Source organism: Saprolegnia parasitica (genome assembly GCF_000151545.1).
Source record: "Saprolegnia parasitica CBS 223.65 unplaced genomic scaffold supercont2.100, whole genome shotgun sequence".
NCBI classification, from domain to species: Eukaryota; Oomycota; class Saprolegniomycetes; order Saprolegniales; family Saprolegniaceae; genus Saprolegnia; species Saprolegnia parasitica.
The window spans coordinates 49,549-67,085 of record NW_012156494.1 but is presented as its reverse complement, the minus strand read 5'-3'; the positions used below and the strand labels follow the sequence as shown (position 1 = coordinate 67,085).

The following is a 17,537-nucleotide window of genomic DNA, read 5'->3' as shown; positions in this document are numbered from 1 at the left end:
TATCCGGATTGGCAGTGCACCAAATTGACATTTCAAGACATGTTCCGCGCCAAATTACACGAATCCGGCTCGCAGAAAAGACACGCGACATACAAACAGCGATATTAAACAAGCCCTTGTCCGGATACTTGGGATGAGCTCCAATTTCGATCGATCTATCCAAACGGTATGTGCAAGTGCACGTAGAAGCGCATTGCTCTTGCGTGTCAACTAGATACCTATCCGATTTCTTCGCATGTGGGCCCTTCCAGCGGCATGCTCGATGTAGTGTGGATTACCTATACATCCCACAGCGACCATGTTCCATTGTAGTGCAAGGGCAGGCGCCAGGCTTCCTCGATTCCAAGCCTAGCTTATACGGAGGGTCGCAAAATTATTGTTTAAGAGTAAACCAAGTTTTTGTGATTGGGATTATATAAATTGAATGCCGCTAGGGCTCATAAAATAGGGGTGATGCAATGGAATGGCATGCAAGTTGCGAGGCAAGGAAGCTACGGGGCGATCTCGACGTTGTCGAGGCTTTGCAGCAGCGACCAATCTTCGTCCTTGATCTCGTGGCAGGTCGTCGCCTCGTCAAAGTCGAGCGGCTCCCACGCTTCGCGGTCGATGAGGAGCGAAAGCAGCATGTAGTCGAAGTCGAAGCCGTTCGCGTCCGCGGCCGTCGTAGCTTGTTCACGCAGTGCAAGGCTTTCGCGGTAGTGGCGCTGACAGTACCCGCCCATGCGCACGTGCTGGGCGCAGGATGGGATCTTGCACGACCGACCACCGCCGTGACGGACGCAGAGCTGGCGCGCATGGGCTTGCTTGGCGCAGCCTTCGACGGAGCAGAGGCGGCGGTCGCACTGGCCACCATGCTTGAGGCAGAAGGTACCGCCCTTGGCGTACGAGAGGCAGCCTTCGAACGCGCACGGTTTCTTGCCACCATGACGCACACAGAGGTTGCGGGCGTACACTTGGTTTTGGCAGTCGTCACGGGAGCACATCTTGCGGTCTTTATGGTACTCGCACTTGCCACCGGCGTCGGCAATCGCGACGTTGACGCAGTTACGGAAGGCGCAGAGGTTGGCCATCTTGTCGGGAGGTGTTGCTTGGAAGGAGGGAAATTGGAAAATGCCGAACTTTTTATCATCCACGAGGTGTCATCGGCCGCGCAGGAGGGTGGTACTTCTCTTGGTATCGTTACCTTCACTTGGAGTTGAGCCGTCTCGATCTTAGATACAATACCAGCTGGTCTGTGTGTGACCAACCCAGCATCGAGTGACGCGCGCGGAGCCGTACATCCACCCTACCATCTGCACCGTAGGTCCCAAACCATCAACCTTACGCCACCTGCTCGATGATTAGTGCGGCAGCTGGCACCGTCGATGCTCAATGAAAGCGTTGACAATGCCCTTGGTACCAACGTTGCAGGAGGCAGAAAGGCCGCCGTACGAATATAGGGAAGTGCTGTAACTCTTCAGGCGTAAATGTGCCACAACGCCCATGTCAGCCCCATAGAACGACAAGGGAAATCAAGAGAGACTCGGCTCCACCAACAGGATACAAAGTCCCAACGACTCTGAAGCCCTCGATAGAGGGCGCAGAGTCATTGACAATAATAAAGCGTGTGATTACTAATCACGCACGTACTTAGTTTTAAGTCCCCCATAGGCGCTGGCGTCTTTTCTCACGACATGATCACTTGCGCGATCGAATCTGGTTCAACTAAAAGAATGTTGGGCGGCGCTTTCGCAAGGCAAGGATGTCTTCGCCAGCAGAGCCGGAAGTTGCTGGCAGCTGGCGACGAGTAGACGGCGCCCCAAAAGCAAGTGACATCAGTATTATCTTACACGGGGATACACATTTACGAACGTATTTACGAGACTAGTGTACGAAATAGGATTCGATGCACATTATAGTGTCGGTATCAATCGTGATGGAATTCTGTCTTGACGTACGCTGATATCCAATGTACTAGTACTGGACATCGTAACCAGACAGTTTGGGACACAACCGGACTCTGTAGCGAGCTCTGTCGTGCTCGTATTAGAGGCGGTCGAGAGCCACTTCGCAGTCGAATGCGTGCGCATTTGCATGACGCCACCTCTGGCGCACAGTGAAAATTACACGAAAAAGACGCGCTGCGAAATGCTCGGAACACAGATATGCAAAGCAAACGACGGAGACAGTGTCTACGGGGTGCATTATTCTGTACCAGATAGCGCATCTGGCGATTGCAAGCACCGGCTTTCCAGCATCCCCGCTGTTGCCGCCTGTAGACGCTGGCGTATGTCGGCGACGCCGGAATTCTCCCGCGTCTTCCAAGCACCCTTCTTCGTCACACGTGTCCCAGACCCCTGCTCACTGACGACGACGATAGCGACCAAGCCAGTTCGTCGCCACGCACGCAAGCACGCATGCCGCGCATCTGCCACACGCAATGGCACCTCACACGACTGGGTCGTTCGGATGCACGTTGAAGGCGAGTTAAAAATAGAGGGAACGGGCCAATCCGGCGCCACCGATGAGAATATATCGACCAATGACAACGCGAGGCGAGGGCCTTGCCAGGATAGTTTAGATTTGTAGCATGAGCACTGAGAAGGCAGCGCCGCCGCCGCTCTTCTCGATACCGTCCAAGAAGGGCGTGCATCGAACGCCGCAGCCCTTTACGACGACGGAAGGTCGCTTCAAGTGGCAGAACGCGCACTCCAACACAGGCACGTCGATGTATCCACTGCTGCGTGTCTCCCGCTCACCAACTTCAACTTGCACAGATGCGTTGTACAAGCTACCTGGCACACTCAGTCCGATGAGCAAAAGCTTTGGCACAAGCACGCGCGAAGACTGGGACCCGCGTTCGAAGCGGCCGGTCGCTGGTAGGCACCCACATGCACTGCGTCATGACGATGGTAGTACCTAGGCATCGGCTCGTACGAGGCCCCCAAGTCATGCGGAAAGCAAGTGTCATCCATGGCCCGCACAGCCTCGGACCTCTCGTTTAGCGTGGCGGCGCGGTCCTCGAGCCGCACCAACAACACGCCGAGCCCGGGTCCCATTTACAACATGCCGGGCGCTTTCGACAATAAAATTACAAACGCGTTCGGCTTCGGCACCTCGAAGCGCCCGCCGCTCGACGGCGCTGGGTTAGGCCCAGGGCCAACGACCGCGACGCCCGGGCCTGGATCCGCGCCCAAGTACGCGTCGCCCTGCGTTTCGTCCACGTTTGGCTCCGAGAAGCGGCTGCGCCAGAACGCGAGTGTCAAGACGCCTGGACCTGTCTACGACGTCGAGTGCACGGGCTTTCGCACCGGACCCAAGTCGTCCTTTAGTGTCGCGCGGCGACTTTAATCCAATTGACGGTATTTCTTGGATCATTTTTATGCACCGAGTGCGTCGGCGGACGTTGTAGCGTCGTAGCACGGACCCTCTTGGCTACTCGACGCGCTGATACCGTATTTCCAAGCCGAGGGTGGCGACCAAGGGGTCGAGCGTGACGCGCCTTCGTGTATGATTAGTACTTGAAGTCGAGACAGGTCGGCTTTGACGCATCACGCGACGTTGCCGAGGCGACATTTTGCAAAAATGTGCCGCGGATCCCGTCAACACACGCCCAAGTTTGCGGGCGCACGCCAGCCGCAGATATTTGAGCGGCAAGAGACTATGCATATTCAAGTGCGTACTAGTAGCCACTTGTGACATAGGATGTGCACGGTAGACGATTTCAAAGCAAGCTGGCGTCAGGGGATAGAACCACGTGGATCTACGGACGACGTGGCGCTGGCTTCGCTTCCGAGACAGGCCAATAGCTTTGGTCAACTGGAGCTGGAGCAACTTTACTGTTAGTGAAGGAATCACAACAGTACACGGCAGGTTGGTCACATCGTGCTAAACGAGCTGAAAAAACACTCGGCCGAGTTCCCACTCTAATTGACTGCATAACGAAGGCAACGCGGCAGCACTATGGCTGCGAAGTTGGACATCGACTCTCCTCAGCGATGAACTCGCCGGCGTCCCTTTCTCATCACCTCCATTAGGATACCGCACATGGGCACATGCACCACATCCACTACAGACTGCGGTTGCGACGCCATGCCTGACCACGAGGACCTGGCGGGCGGCAGCTCTCCAGGCCATAATGTTCGGGATTTTAGTACGCATGCACCAAGAAACATTAGTCATAATGTAATAGTAGATCACAATCATCTCTCATCAATATATTGACCGGGCCACAAACCAAGCCGCGAGACAAGAAGCCAGGTACTAGTACGAGTTGTCGTCTACTCTTTAGATCAACTCCATCTTGATCTCCGTGGGCGCCTTGACGTCGCCGTTGTGGATATCGAGGCGCTTGAGGAAGGCGTCCAATTCGCCCTGCAACTGCTTGTGCTCGTCCTCCGAGAGCTTGACAACCGTGCCCTGCTGCTTCTCGAGGTTCTCAGCGAACGCGCGGAGCTCCTTGCCAAAGGCGGCGGCGACGGGGTCCTGCTTGTTGTCGTCGGGCTTCTCCGACAAGACGTCAAGCGCCATCTGGAACGCCTCCGTCTTGACGGCCTTCTTGCCCGACGCGAACTGCGAGCGGACGGCTTCGGCAGCCTGCGAGATCATGGCATCCTGGAGCTGCTGGTTGTAGCTCTGCTCCAAGTTGTGGATGGCCTCCAAGTTCTTGACGTAGACATCACGCGTCTTGTGGCGCAACTTCTGCGACTGGACGCGGCACATCAAGGCAAGAGCCTCCTCGTGGGCCACACCCAAGGCATCAATGTCCTTGCGGATGGTCAAGATGGCTTCGTGGGCCTTCAACGTCTCCTTGGCGACGGCCAAGTTGGCATCTTCGACGGCGTTCTGCTCACTATACCGCCACACACATTAGGTGACCATTTAACGAAATGAGGGCAACGTACGCCAAGATAGCGTTGGCGCGGGCTTCGAAGTACGAGCCAACGGCATCACCGCCGAACTTGTAGGCCGACGTGCAGAAGAGGAGGAAGCAGCACGCCAACTGCGACTCGGCGCCGAGCTCATAGAACTAGAGTTTGCATAAGTCCCACGATCGCATAGAGACGACAGGCGTACGCCGTTGCTGAGCGCAGGGATCGAGCACGCAAGCACAAGCGGCATCGAGATCTTCCAGTCATCGAGGCCGATCTTCTGGAAGACGCCGTCGTGGTTCTCGGCGGCAACGGCGACCTCGCCTTCCTTCTCTTCCTTAAGGCGGAGGGCACCTACATGGACGCATTGGACTTCACTCCTCTACCTCGCGATGCGTGTACCCGTGTGGAACGAAGCACCGAGGGGCTTCAAGGCCGAGCGGCGCGCGGCCGTGGCGGAGCGGAGGGCAAAGCGGCTGAGCATCGTCGAAATGAAAAAACCAAAGTCCCGAAAATGTATGGAGGAAAACCAGTCAGTTCCCCGCGCCCGTAAAAAGCCATCGAACATTGAGACCGGCAGGTTTATCCGGATACGCCGGATACAACATGAGGTGGACGGCGCCTGCCGCGAAGCGGCACTCATAAGAGACATTCAAAAACCAAGATAGCCGCGTTCGATCGGGTTCGTCGGATACGAAAAGGTCGGCCTCGGACCAAGATATGGATACCTCGAACAAAGTATGCTTGGCGCGCGCCGTCGTCTTCACACTCTCACGCAAGAGTACGTGTAGCGTGCTACGCGTCGTAGTCCGATCTCAAGTACAATGGGCTCGTTGGTTTATTTTGCTTGATGCCACAACACACACCACTAGGAATGTTGGGGCTCGAGCTAAGCTTGCACCTGCATACGTCATCATGGTTGCATCTCCATGACAATCGTTCCGCTACGCGCTTTGATGCACAAGCAGGACAAGCTCAAGGAATACTGACAGGCGTAAAGGCAGCAAGTAGCAGCAAACATGGAATGCTTCGCCGTCGGACCTCCATTTGAAGTAGCTGCCTCTTGAAGCTGGCTCAGCGTGAGCAACAGACAAGGATTCTGTTCCACGAAGTGCTCACTTTGACAGCAAGCATAGAAGGGAGGTACAAGAGCTAAATGGGATCGCTACCAGTAGCATTTCGCCAGGGATGACCTGGCTGGCTTGAGGACACTGATGCCACATGACGTGGCGCGCCACGACGCTGGCGACAGCCAACTTATGTGAAGGGTTCTAAAATTAGCCCGATCGGGAACATTGCGATCGTTTTTCCACGTCGCCAGAATCGGAAACCATGGCGGAGACAAAGGACCGGTCTCCGTTCAGCCTCCTCCGAAGCCTCTTCTTCAAGCGGCCAGCACCACCGAAAGATGGCGCGCCGCCGTCCTCTGCGCCCGTCGTACGCTCTTCCGGCTGATTCTGCAGCCTCTCATGCGTGCTGCATGGTCATAGGAAGTTCCCGCGACGGTCGCGCTTGCGGTACCGCGATTGTCAACACCTCGAAAGCGAGCGCACTTCCATGAGCTCTACGAAGTGACGAAGGATCTCGGCAACGGCTCGTACTCGCTTGTCAAGCAAGTGACACACAAGAGACATGGTGGTTGCTTCGCCGCCAAGATCATCGACAAGTCCGCGCTTTCAAAAGTTGATCGTCACGCCTTGAGCCAAGAAGTTGAGGTCCTTAAAAAGGTTTGCGTACAGTGCGCGCAGGACCGTCGATACTCATGACCGCGGTAGCTCAGCCACGACTACGTCATGCAACTCCACGAAGTGTTTGAAGACGACGCGACGTGCTACATGGTGCTCGAGTACCTTGATGGCGGTGACCTTTTCGACCGCGTCACCAAGCGCGGAAAGCTGTCGGAGACGGAGGCGCAATTCATCATGGCCGCGCTTCTTGAGGCCGTCGACTACTGCCACTCGCGCTGCGTGATCCACCGCGACATCAAGCCCGAGAACATTATGCTCTCCGGCCATATGATCAAGCTCTGCGACTTTGGCTTTGCTCGACAGCTCACAGCCGTGGACGAGCGCGCGTCCGACTCGTGCGGTACGCCAGGCTACGCAGCCCCCGAGGTCCTCAACGGCCACCCGTACGGTACACTTGCACTCTACATTAGACAAACAGGCGCATGTATTATGCCACTTTCTTCACACTAGGGTGCGAAGTCGACATCTTTAGCCTCGGCGTCGTCTTTTACATTCTTCTTTGTGGGTACCCGCCGTTCCCGATGAAGCTACACAAGCTGCGAAAGCATACATTCGAGGTGGTCTTTCCACCCAAGGAGTGGCAGTGCATCTCGGACGAGATCAAGAGCCTGGTACATCACTGCATACACAGCTTAGCTTCATCAATGTCCTGTCTGGTAGATCCGCAGCATGCTTTCGGTGATTCCTTCGCATCGTCCGTCGGCCCTCGCGCTCAAAATGCACCCATGGATGAAAATGGGACGACAGAAACTTCCGCCGCGCCCCATCTCGGACCTGCGCAGCGACCTCTACGGGCCGCGCGGCGTCCACGCCATCAAGTACGGCCGCCACGGCTTTCCCCACGCGACACACGTGCGCATTTGTGACGTCTGCCACACTCTCACGTGGTCGTCCAAGTCAATTCGCGATCCGATGACACCATCGTCGTCCGTGGCGCGGTCCTTCTTTGGCACGACAAGCCCACGCCCGAGTTCGTCGCGGCCCGGGGGTCGCTGTGCGCACACGCAGCCAGGACTGCTCCTCGAAAGCGTGGTGCGCGTCGTGCACGGCCCGAGAACCCCAGTGTTTGACCGCGTGATGCGCCCAACGCCGGACAACTGCTGCTCGCTGCTAACCACGACGCGGACACTGGACCTCGAATTCGGCTCGAAACGCGTGTGCGAAGAGATGGTGGAGCTCTTTACCAACGCCATCATCGATGCGGCTGCGGTGACGCCCCCCGAGCCGACACGTCGCGCGCTCGTCGCACCAACCTTGTCTCCCTAGTTTCTATACATACAATCAGGCGCCTCTGTACATTTCATACACGTAGTATCTTTATGGCAATAGCTACTACGCGCACAATGTTTCCTAGGCCATCTTGGTCTTCTTGCGCAAGAGCAACTGCACAAACGACGGATCAAAGCGCCACACCAAAACCAAAACGACCAAAAAGAGACTGCCACCGACGCCAACGTGGAGCGCATGGGGAGCGAGGCTCGGTCCGCGAGCGACGCCTTCGCTGACGAACGTGAGACCCATGGCAGCAACGAAGCCAATGCTGACTTGCCATGGCGGCAGCGTCTCGAGAAATAGGTTGGCGATGGTCGTGTCCTGGAAGAAGCCGACCATGTACCAGAGACAGTAGCCGATGCGGAGCGTCATGTTGATGCAGTTGGCGAGGACGATGCCGACGATGCCGAGCTGCGCGACGTGCAAAAGCCCGACAGCGCTTGCAGTCGTGGCGACAAAACATAACACGAGGTACGAGTTCAGTCGCTGGAGCGCAGTCTTGTCACCGACCGCGTGGACGAAGGCTTCGCAGATACCGTTGAGACCGAGGAAGTAGACGTAGACAAAGTACATGGCGAGGACGACTGGCGTATCGCCCTGCGCCTTGTCGTAGCCCGCAAGGAGGTACAGCGCCGTGCGGGCATAATTGGTGCCAAAGCACACAAAGATGAGGCCGACGTACGTCATGCCTTGAAGCACTCGCAACAGCCACGTGCGCGCCTCGGCTTTGCTGGACGTTGAGACGGGCACCGCGAGAAGCTTGCTGAACATCGCCTTGCTCGCGTCTTCGATTGGCAGGAAGAGCAGACGCGGCGCAAGCGACCCGATGTTGAACGCGACCGAGTACGCCCCCATGCTCTGGTAGGACTCGAATGCGGATAGAATGAGTTTGTCGCCTTCGGTCAAGAGGTACTTGAGGCACGACTGCAGAAAGAGCGTCGCCCAGAGCGTCAGCAGCGGGAGGTTCAACGGCACGCGCGGCGACGGCAATAGCTCGAGAATGGACGTGAGCGGGAAGCTTGGAGCGCCCAGCTGCAGGTAGTAGTGCCGCAGATAAACAAGACCGTGTACGATTGCAAACGCCACTTGCGAGAAGCCAAAGGCGATCATGCCCATGTCAAAGACAACGACGAGGACAACCTGGACAACGGCCTTGGTGAAGAAGCCCCAGCCTTGCGCCTGCACGCGCAGCGGAAAGTTGAGACTCGCGTTCGCAACAATGTACAGTGGCTCGGTAAGGTACTCGATCGCGGCCGAGAGGCAAAAGAGCCACAGGGACGTCTGGAAGGCAGCGTAGTCACCAGCGGTCGTGTCGTACAGGCGAGGCGCCATGCATAAGGCTGCGGCCAACGTGCATAGAATGCCCACTAAGGCCGAGATCCACGCCGTGTTGAGCAGCTTTCGAAGCGAAATGGCCTCCGAGAGGTTCTCTTCGCGGAGCGATGCCAGCCGCAGACCTTCGCGCACGATGAAGGTCGTGGAGAGGACAAGCTCGAGCGAGAGGCTCACGCCCGAGAGGTGTACTGGCAAGCGACGGAGCGTGAGCATGTTCATGACGAACGTACCGCCCTTCTGCAGGAACGAGAGTCCGAGCATGCGCGCGCCGCCGGCGACGACAACCTCGGCGACGCCCATGTTGCACAAGATACCGCGCTGATTCGTAGATAATCTTGGCACTTTTGGCCAATGGACACAAGTCTTGTCGGTGGCGCTTGGCTAAACCAACGCCACATATTCCATTGAACGGTCGAGCAGAGATATTTGCTTCGTACTGCTCGAACGCGCGATTCGAAAACCAAACTCACTTATTCTCGCTTAGATCTTAGTACATTATTTGATCAACCGCGCCTGTAGCGCCTGTATCGACGTGGACGAAAGACTCCCCTCCCTATAAGACGATACAGCCAAGTTACGTTGCGTGCCTTTAGTGTCTCGATCCAGTCTCTTCTTTTGTACGACGTACCATTGGTCCATTTTGTGGCTAGCGCGATGCCCCCGACCAATTATATCACAGTACATGTGGGGACGCGCTGGGATTGGTCGCTTTTGATTCAAAAGCAGCAGGCACTGGGCGCCATGAACGAGTTGCGCCGCGCGATTAGTTTGAAACATGGTCAGCTACCGGGAAGCGGCGACGGGGGACGCAGCAGCCATTGCAGCGCTCGTCAACTACTGCTACCGTGGTGAACCGAGCAAAGAAGGCTGGACAACGGAGGCAGACTTTCTCACAAAGCCTCGGACAGACGCTGAGGAAGTCGCGTCCTTGATGACAGCAACGTCGAAGATCATACTCGCGGAAGAGGACGCGGTGCTTGTCGGGTGCGTCAACGTTCAGCTAAAAGTGAAGGAATGCACAGGATACCTCGGCCTCTTCGTTGTCCTACCAAGTCTCCAGGGCCGCGGCCTGGGGAAGGCCCTACTAGCCACCGCTGAAGCGACATTCACGGCGACATGGCCCGTCGCGGAGATTGAGATCACCGTCTTCACGATTCGCACCGAGTTGCTCGCGTTCTATGAGCGCCGAGGCTATAAGCGTACGGGCCGTACGTGGTCGGCCAATATTCCTGGCGCCACAGTGCCAAATCTCATGTTCGAAACGCTTGTCAAGCAAGTACAGCAGTCACCGCAGTCGTCGTGTCTCTCGTAATGATATAGTCAACGCGATATGTACTGCATAGTTGGCACTTTGTGGTTTGCGTGTGCCGTTGTCACTATAAAGTGCGAGGGCCTTGCTGTATGCTTCTGTGTTCTATTTGCTTGCTTTTGACCATCGAGAACACAAACAACGTCCAAGTTTTACTACTAGTAGAGGCTAGGTCGCCGGCGAGAAGGCTGCACACTACCGAAACGGCATTCGCTTGACTTGGTTCTTCATGGACGATTTCCGCTTGATTTTTTCCCGGTCTTGGTCATGGACTCTTGCGACGGACTTCCCGCACTCGGGTCGCTCTCGGCGGGTGACGCGAGCGAAGCTTCAATGCTCTGGTTGCGGTCTTTCATAGCGTCAAGCTCATGCTCCCAGCCAACAAGCGCAGGCGAAGCAGAGACGTCACCTTGCCACCGAACTTGGAATCGGTACACGTCCGGCACACGGTTCAAATATGCATCCAGAGAGATATCGCTGTCGTCCTCGATGCACAGTGGCGGATGCACGGCGTCGCGAAAGAGCTGCAGCATGTGCAAGCTACGCACGCCTCGCTCGTCAACGGTCGTGCGCACGGTGCTCAGCAGCAATAGTTTAGCCTAAGGTACACCAGATATATAGGCTCAAATGCAGAAATGTCTCATACCTGGACGCTGATGCAGTCTTGGAGCATCAGCGTGAGTTTAGAGCCGTGATACCGCACGAAGCTCGGGTCTTGTTGCCGAATGTCCGTCAAACATGTTGTGAGCGCTAGTAAACTGTTTCGGCACTGATGGTCGCACGGATGCGATCCGTGTCCTGCCACGTTGTCGCAACTGTGGAGTCCATTCCGGACGCCAACTCGACGACCTATCGCAATTAATTGTGACCGTAGCGAACTTGCAGAATCCACCTGGAGCTTCGACTTGGTTGTGCAGTTTGAGAAGACATGGCTCACAGTAATGCAAATCGTCACAATCTTGTGTGTCAGATGGAGCATTGTTGGGCACGTTTCGCAGATGCGTTCAAAGTTTTTGGCTCCTTCTGCGGCCGCGATCTCTGCGTCGTGTGCGTCACGAATGTCGAGGACGACAGTTGGGGTGCTGACGACGACGGTGTCGCCGACGGGCGCGCCATCGACGGCAAAGAGATCGTGGACAACTTCACTGTAAACCCCCAAGTAGCTCATGGAGCAGTGTACAGCCGCAAAACCAAAGAGCGCGTCGCATTGCTTAAAGAGCTGCTCAAAGACCAGCGAAAGTGCTGACGTTCCAACCGGTCGCGTGAGTGCTGGCGCGCTAGGGTCCGGAAGCAGTCGCTCAATATCCGGTTGGTCTACAGTCATTTTCACACTGCGACGTCATGTATCGGCGATCGCATACCTTGAAACGTAACGACACACGCATTGTAGCCATGGAGCACACTTTGCACCGTGGGGACGATGGACTCACCATTGAGCCACTCCTTGGCTCGATTCGAGAAAATGTGGTCCACTTGCACGCGCATCGCGTCACCAGACTCGGGTCGGTACAAGAGTTCACCCGTGAGGTAGTTCGCCGTGACGCGCCGCGCATCCACGTCGCTCGCGCTGCTGATGTTGGCGGGTTGATAACTTGACAGATAAGAAGCGCGTTGCGGTGGACGGCCCAGAGCTGGTCATGGAGGTGGACATTCGTGTCCGTTGCATGCGAGATCGCGTGCCGCAACAGTGCGTGCTCGGCGAACGCCATCTGCACGTACTGCCCCGCGTGGCTCATTTTCGTTTTGAGCAAGTTCAAGAAAAAGAGGGTTTCCGATTTCTACACGTATGGGTCACACCATTGTTCAGTACTGAAGAATTGGTACCCAGTTGGTCAGTATGTCTCTCGACTCGTGGACAAGCTGGCGCAGGCGACTCACGGACACCAACGCGGTCTCTGCAACTTGAAGCGCTTGCGACTCGAACACAGCGTGCTGCTGTAGCATGAGCCCTAAGCAAGTGTCACTGCGAGTTCGCATCGACGAGCCGCACCTTGGCTCTGGAGGTGCTCTCGCGCGCTGGACCCATACGCTTGGAACGCTTTGGCTTCTGCTGTCTTGGCTGTTACCGTGCCTAGACGACACTTCGTCTCGTGTTGCACTAACACGTTCTCTACCTTTTAGTGTGTTGACCGAGTGCTTGAGCGCTGCGATCTCATCTTGGGCCTTGGAGAAAATGTCGTTCTCGCACTTGAGCTGCTCATTAAGCGTCCGTACGCGAAGACTCTCAGCGATGAGCTCTTCGTTGTGGGTCGAGACCTGCTGGAGGCGCGTGTGGACTTGGTTCAAGTTCTCTTCCCGCGAAGCGAGGTCGTGCTGGGCTCGCTTCAAGAGCTCGGCGCTTTTCGAAGCCTCTTTGCGCAGCGTTTGGCTTTCGAGCTGAAGTCGCGTCACCTGATCTTCGTACTCGACAACGGCGACCCGAGCATTTGCCACTTGGCTGCGAAGGCTGTCGACCTCGTCCTGGGCCATCGAATGGCGCGCCTGAGCCTCCGAGAGCTTGAGCTCGAGCGCTGTCGCACGCTCTTTCGCGAGGGTCTCTTGCATTGCGGCTTCAGCTACAGTCTTGCGCCAGTATTGGTCCTCCATAGAACTCTTGGGCGGACTCATTGCTGGCGGCGGAGGTAGTACAATGCTGCTTCCTGGAGCCTCCAAGTGTGCGTGCACGAGCTTACGGAGATCGTCAATTTCTTGTTGGAGCCGCTGCTCCTCGGATGCGGCGTGTGTGCGAAGCTCGAGCTTCTCATGTTGCAGCGCTTGCATCTCCGTAAAGAGGTGGCGGTTCCGTGCCTCCAAGTCGCCATACTGCAGTCGGAGCGTTGAGAGCTCCTTCGTAAGACTCACAAGTAGGCTTCCGAGCGACTCGGGGTCCGTCGGGTGATCGTCGTGCAGGGTCTCGGCCCCACGGCCCTCGGATGTCTTGTCCATTCCAAGTGGTATCTTTGGTGTCGCTTCAAGCACGCGCTGATTGGTTGAATATAGTGTTATGGGCGCTGATTGGTGGAAATCCACGTTGGATCTTGGCGGTGTAACGAGAGCTGCTATAATTACAACGCGATGCCTCCACCCAAGTTCTCGCGCAGCTTCGAGGCGGTCTACGCCGAGGACGTCCGTCGACGCCATGCGTCGCCTGCGCCACCGCTAGAGCTCGGCGTCAAAGGCCGGCTCAACAATCAAGAGATGGAGATGCTCCGGCAAAAGGTAGTAGTACTACATGATGCAATGAAGGCAGCTCCAAGACCACGTCTGTAGCTAGCGCAGGCGACGGCGTACGACCACACGCCCGTGGACAAGGCATCGGCGCGTCAAAGCAACGTAAAGCGCCCGCCCCAATTTGTTCGCGCGTCGCCGTCGACCATCTTGATGGACCGCGAGACAGTGGCCGTGCGCAGCCGCGCACGCAAGAAGCCACTGGCAGTGATCCATGAGGAGCAGGAGAAGCTCAACCGATTCGAGCCGCAGTACATTTCGCATCCGACACGAGGAATTGACGCGTCAGCCAAGGCGAGGCTCCAAGACGAGTACAATACAAAGCCGCGCCAAGTGAGGTACAAACGATTGCGTTCTGGATGCATCCGACACGAGCGTTCACGAACTTGCTTACATGTAGCACCGTGCCACTCAATCTCATGGAAAACAACCAAGGTACAGAAGACGACGCAGTGAGAGCTGGGAAGCGGCTCGCACCAGCGGCGATCCCACAAGTGTTTTTGCTCTAGACGACTCTCTGTATGCAAACGACTACGTAAATACTTCTGCATGTCACCTATCGACCATGAATCCACACACTTGATACATTTTTGGTCTTCTTCTATACAAATGATCGGCGACTACAAGTTGGACGACGACCGGGACTTGGCCCACGTGTACTCGCCCTGGTGGTACACAAACCCGTTCTTCTCGACGAGCACATCGCTCTCTGGAGGCCCGCGCGACCCAAAGGCGTACGGCAATGGCTTGATTTTCTCTTCTTCGATCTTGTGCAGAAGCGGCGTGAAAATCTCCCACGCAGCGCGGAGCTCGTCGTCTCGGACAAACGCAGCCTGCTTGCCGTGAAGCACGTCCAGGATCAGCCGCGTATACGCTTCGGGCATGTGCGTGTCGGCGTACCTACGGCCGTTGGCGCTATAGCTCATGCTTAAGGCATAACGGGTACATACCGTTCGTGGTACGTAAGGTCCAGCTCGCTTGAAACGGCGACGGTGTTGAGCCCCGGCGACTTGACGTTCGTCTTCATATACATGGCCTCCTGGGGCTGCAGGCGCAGGACGAGTTCGTTGCGAGGAATGTCAATGTTGGGAAACATGTGCGACGCGCCGGGCGCGGGCTTGAACTGGATCCGGACCTCTGCCTTGCGCTCGTTCAGTGCTTTGCCCGCCTTCATGATAAACGGGACGCCGTCCCACCGAGTGTTCTTGATGCGGAGTACCGTGGTCGCGAACGTGGGCGTGACCGAGCCTTGTGGCACAGTCTTGTCCTCGAGGTACCCTTCTTCGGTCTCGTTCCCAAGGTACTGACCGAGCACCGTGTCGTCGAGTGTGATTGGCTCGATGCAGCGAAGGAGCTTGACCTTTTCGTCGCGAACGTGGTCGGCAAAGTTGTCCCCGGCGCAGCGCACGGGCGGCTCCATCGCGACAAGCGAAGCACTTGCAGCAAGTGGTTCTGCATCACGTCGCGGATGATGCCGTACGAGTCAAAGTACCCACCACGGCCCTGGGTGCCAATGTCTTCCTTGAACGTGATCACGACGCTGGAGATGTGGTGGCTGTTCCAGACGGGCTCAAAGTTGACATTGGCGAATCGCAGCACGAGGAGGTTTTGGACCATTTCCTTCCCAAGGTAGTGGTCGATGCGGTAGATCTCTTCTTCTGGGAAAATGGCGTTCATGCCCAGCGACATCTCGTTGAAGGAAGGCAGGTCGTGGCCGAACGGCTTCTCGACGACGACGCGGTTCCAGCCGCGTGTCGAATACGCCGCCTCCTTGACCGTGCGCCCGGTCGGGATGAAGACATTGGGCGGGATCGCGAAGTAGAAGAGGCGGTTCTGCACAGAGAGTCCCGTCTCCTGCTCGAGCACGACCATCTCTTGGCTCACGGCGCGCATCTGCTTGATCGAGTCGTACCCGCCGTGGCGGTAGACGCACATGTTGAGGAACTGCTGTTTCTTGTTCTTGTCGTCGGTCTTGAGGTAGTTGTCGATGGATGCGCGAAACTCGGCGTCCGTCTTCTCACTGCGCGCATACCCGACGATGATCGTGTGCTTGGGGAGGTGGTCATGAAGGTAGAGCTCGAGAAGCGAAGGGTACGTCTAGGATTGCCATGCATGAGTCCATGCTCCTTGTGGCGCCTTGAAGCGTCATATACCTTCTTCTTGGCGAGGTCGCCGGACGCGCCGAGGACAAAGATGCACAGAGACTCCTTCATGTAGGACGCCATGGCTCAGCTGCTTGCGTCTCCTTGCGAATATCCAAGAATGGGTCGCTGGATTTCTAATCACCTTTGAAATCGGATAGCTCGCAAAATCAATTTACAGAGTTTTGAAGAGGGCCAAAACCTATCGTGGCGGGCTGCAAGCGACGAACAACTCGCGACAAATTCTCTAGCGGGGCTGCCACACGCCGCTGATGCATCAACATAAACGATCGGGTGGCGGCCCAAGCATTGTGACGTAGTGCCGCATCCAATGATGACGCAACCAACACCCCACGTGGCAGCGCGTGGGCATGGCGTGGGTCCAGCCAGTAGTACCTCGGCGGCTGTCATCGAAGGTTGGCAAGCGAGATGGCTCTCCAGCAACTCATTTGATGGGGCACGGAGGCTGTCCTCGCTTGGAGTTGCCGACTTGAAGCAAGTTTTCTCCGCTTCACGCACCTGCTTCAAGACTGCGGTGGCCCTGGCGCTGCATCGATGAACTGCTTGCACCATCTTAGAGCGCTGACTTTGTTTAGCAGTGTGCTTTATTCAGCATGTCGTTGCATCTCCGGGCGTGCACTAGTATGTGATAACGTTATGACAAAATGAACTCCTCGTCTCTCGGACGACGCCGTGCCACTCGACCCGTTCGACACTCTCGATCGCGACCCACGCAACTCCAACAACGCAACGTAGCGAATGTACAATTGCGCAAGGCAGAAATCAAAGGATCCCACGTCAGGGAATCCAAAGCGACCTTGGCGGTGCGGCTTAACAAGAAGTGACTAGACGCAAAGCAATTTGTTGGCAATTTCGTTTGCTGAAAAGCCTTGTCGTCATGGGCCTCACTTGCGGCCGCAAGCGCCCCCCGGGTGAGTACGGAAGAGCGAGATGGGCCAACGCCGCCTGCGCAACCACGGCCCGTTGATCCAATCAAGAAGAAGATGGCGATGGAAACTGCTAAATAGGGAGATTTCGCAACTCACTTCTTTACGTGAGTGATGTCTTTGTAGCAACACAAAGAGAACGCAAATCACTTCGTACTGGCGCGCAAATACAACAACGAGCCTTCGCGCGCTCCGCATTCGCACCTAATCGGATAGTTGAGTGTAATTCAACCAAGTGCGCTAGACGTACTTATCAGATATGTCTACGTTAATCAAGTATAGAGTCTAAAGGCGTGATGGCACTTAAGAGGAAATCCCAAATCGCAAATAATTGCGAGATATGGTTGGCTTAGACCTATGAATACTGCGTTCTATTGGTCAAGAAAATGAGATATAGCCAATGGGTAGGCGGATTGAGACACGACAGTTGCATAAAACGCGCCCGTGTGGTACGAAAAAACACGTTTTGGAGTGGAACCACGCCAATCCTTGGGCATATCCCACTACACAACGTTCCTCCTCCTAGTACATACCAGCACTCCAACAACAACCATGCAACGATCCATCACAGCGGGTCTTCGTGGTCGCTCACTCGTGGGCGGGTCTACGACCGCACGTCTTTTAGCGTTGGCTGCAGGACGCCTTGTTGACTGTCAAAGCAGCGCGCCAGCGTTCCATGCCTCAGCTTATCGAGGCCACGGCCGGGACAACTTGTCCAGTAGTGGCAA

General features: G+C 56.2%; 9 protein-coding genes across 9 annotated transcripts; 4 read left to right on the top strand and 5 right to left on the bottom strand.

The window, feature by feature from the left end:
• Positions 1-400: 400 nt before the first annotated feature.
• SPRG_12429 (hypothetical protein) lies at positions 401-1,070 on the bottom strand (the record flags this gene model as incomplete). The annotated part of the gene is made up of 1 exon (XM_012352479.1): positions 401-1,070. One exon carries the CDS (start codon positions 1,068-1,070, stop codon positions 492-494), a length of 579 nt encoding a protein of 192 aa, XP_012207869.1. The 3' UTR covers positions 401-491.
• A 1,484-nt stretch (positions 1,071-2,554) lies between these two features.
• Positions 2,555-3,352, top strand: SPRG_12428 (hypothetical protein). Its single transcript, XM_012352478.1, has 3 exons — positions 2,555-2,699; positions 2,757-2,858; positions 2,903-3,352. Exons 1-3 carry the CDS (start codon positions 2,570-2,572, stop codon positions 3,328-3,330), a joined length of 660 nt encoding a protein of 219 aa, XP_012207868.1. The 5' UTR covers positions 2,555-2,569; the 3' UTR covers positions 3,331-3,352.
• Positions 3,353-4,133: 781 nt separating this feature from the next.
• SPRG_12427 (hypothetical protein) lies at positions 4,134-5,357 on the bottom strand. Its single transcript, XM_012352477.1, has 4 exons — positions 5,253-5,357; positions 5,056-5,204; positions 4,884-5,008; positions 4,134-4,831 (listed from the first exon to the last, which is right to left on the bottom strand). The coding sequence occupies exons 1-4, from the start codon at positions 5,332-5,334 to the stop codon at positions 4,267-4,269; spliced, it is 921 nt and encodes a 306-aa protein (XP_012207867.1). The 5' UTR covers positions 5,335-5,357; the 3' UTR covers positions 4,134-4,266.
• Positions 5,358-6,182: 825 nt separating this feature from the next.
• Positions 6,183-7,864, top strand: SPRG_12426 (CAMK protein kinase; the record flags this gene model as incomplete). Its single annotated transcript, XM_012352476.1, has 5 exons — positions 6,183-6,287; positions 6,341-6,577; positions 6,626-6,986; positions 7,049-7,209; positions 7,259-7,864. The coding sequence occupies 5 exons, from the start codon at positions 6,183-6,185 to the stop codon at positions 7,862-7,864; spliced, it is 1,470 nt and encodes a 489-aa protein (XP_012207866.1).
• Positions 7,865-7,948: 84 nt separating this feature from the next.
• On the bottom strand, positions 7,949-9,523 carry SPRG_12425 (hypothetical protein; the record flags this gene model as incomplete). The annotated part of the gene is made up of 1 exon (XM_012352475.1): positions 7,949-9,523. The coding sequence occupies exon 1, from the start codon at positions 9,503-9,505 to the stop codon at positions 7,949-7,951; it is 1,557 nt and encodes a 518-aa protein (XP_012207865.1). The 5' UTR covers positions 9,506-9,523.
• Positions 9,524-9,952: 429 nt separating this feature from the next.
• On the top strand, positions 9,953-10,574 carry SPRG_12424 (hypothetical protein). The gene has a single exon (XM_012352474.1). It carries the CDS (start codon positions 9,981-9,983, stop codon positions 10,515-10,517), a length of 537 nt encoding a protein of 178 aa, XP_012207864.1. The 5' UTR covers positions 9,953-9,980; the 3' UTR covers positions 10,518-10,574.
• Positions 10,575-10,660: 86 nt separating this feature from the next.
• On the bottom strand, positions 10,661-13,460 carry SPRG_12423 (hypothetical protein). The gene is made up of 9 exons (XM_012352473.1): positions 12,629-13,460; positions 12,496-12,585; positions 12,339-12,463; positions 12,201-12,292; positions 11,876-12,105; positions 11,407-11,828; positions 11,285-11,363; positions 11,161-11,228; positions 10,661-11,113 (listed from the first exon to the last, which is right to left on the bottom strand). The coding sequence occupies exons 1-9, from the start codon at positions 13,437-13,439 to the stop codon at positions 10,742-10,744; spliced, it is 2,289 nt and encodes a 762-aa protein (XP_012207863.1). The 5' UTR covers positions 13,440-13,460; the 3' UTR covers positions 10,661-10,741.
• A 105-nt stretch (positions 13,461-13,565) lies between these two features.
• SPRG_12422 (hypothetical protein) lies at positions 13,566-14,308 on the top strand. The gene is made up of 3 exons (XM_012352472.1): positions 13,566-13,712; positions 13,764-14,059; positions 14,122-14,308. The coding sequence occupies exons 1-3, from the start codon at positions 13,569-13,571 to the stop codon at positions 14,228-14,230; spliced, it is 549 nt and encodes a 182-aa protein (XP_012207862.1). The 5' UTR covers positions 13,566-13,568; the 3' UTR covers positions 14,231-14,308.
• SPRG_12421 (glucose-6-phosphate dehydrogenase) lies at positions 14,281-15,946 on the bottom strand (the record flags this gene model as incomplete). The annotated part of the gene is made up of 4 exons (XM_012352471.1): positions 14,281-14,621; positions 14,672-15,135; positions 15,159-15,818; positions 15,875-15,946. 4 exons carry the CDS (start codon positions 15,944-15,946, stop codon positions 14,342-14,344), a joined length of 1,476 nt encoding a protein of 491 aa, XP_012207861.1. The 3' UTR covers positions 14,281-14,341.
• Between the last annotated feature and the right edge of the window lie 1,591 nt (positions 15,947-17,537).

Excerpts from the sequence above, each read along its gene's own strand:
- SPRG_12428 (XM_012352478.1), top strand. The coding sequence starts at position 2,570 with ATGAGCACTGAGAAGGCAGCGCCGCCGCCGCTCTTCTCGATACCGTCC. Across the intron at positions 2,700-2,756 it reads GAACGCGCACTCCAACACAG|ATGCGTTGTACAAGCTACCT; the intron begins GCACGTCGATGT and ends CAACTTGCACAG. Across the intron at positions 2,859-2,902 it reads TTCGAAGCGGCCGGTCGCTG|GCATCGGCTCGTACGAGGCC; the intron begins GTAGGCACCCAC and ends GGTAGTACCTAG.
- SPRG_12427 (XM_012352477.1), bottom strand. The coding sequence starts at position 5,334 with ATGCTCAGCCGCTTTGCCCTCCGCTCCGCCACGGCCGCGCGCCGCTCG. Across the intron at positions 5,009-5,055 it reads TCCCTGCGCTCAGCAACGGC|TTCTATGAGCTCGGCGCCGA; the intron begins GTACGCCTGTCG and ends TGCAAACTCTAG. Across the intron at positions 4,832-4,883 it reads CGCGCCAACGCTATCTTGGC|TGAGCAGAACGCCGTCGAAG; the intron begins GTACGTTGCCCT and ends GTGGCGGTATAG.
- SPRG_12424 (XM_012352474.1), top strand. The coding sequence starts at position 9,981 with ATGGTCAGCTACCGGGAAGCGGCGACGGGGGACGCAGCAGCCATTGCA.
- SPRG_12423 (XM_012352473.1), bottom strand. The coding sequence starts at position 13,439 with ATGGACAAGACATCCGAGGGCCGTGGGGCCGAGACCCTGCACGACGAT. Across the intron at positions 11,229-11,284 it reads TCGCATCCGTGCGACCATCA|ACCCGAGCTTCGTGCGGTAT; the intron begins GTGCCGAAACAG and ends TTCGGCAACAAG. Across the intron at positions 11,114-11,160 it reads AAGACTGCATCAGCGTCCAG|GCTAAACTATTGCTGCTGAG; the intron begins GTATGAGACATT and ends GGTGTACCTTAG.
- SPRG_12422 (XM_012352472.1), top strand. The coding sequence starts at position 13,569 with ATGCCTCCACCCAAGTTCTCGCGCAGCTTCGAGGCGGTCTACGCCGAG. Across the intron at positions 13,713-13,763 it reads TGGAGATGCTCCGGCAAAAG|CTAGCGCAGGCGACGGCGTA; the intron begins GTAGTAGTACTA and ends CCACGTCTGTAG. Across the intron at positions 14,060-14,121 it reads ACAAAGCCGCGCCAAGTGAG|CACCGTGCCACTCAATCTCA; the intron begins GTACAAACGATT and ends GCTTACATGTAG.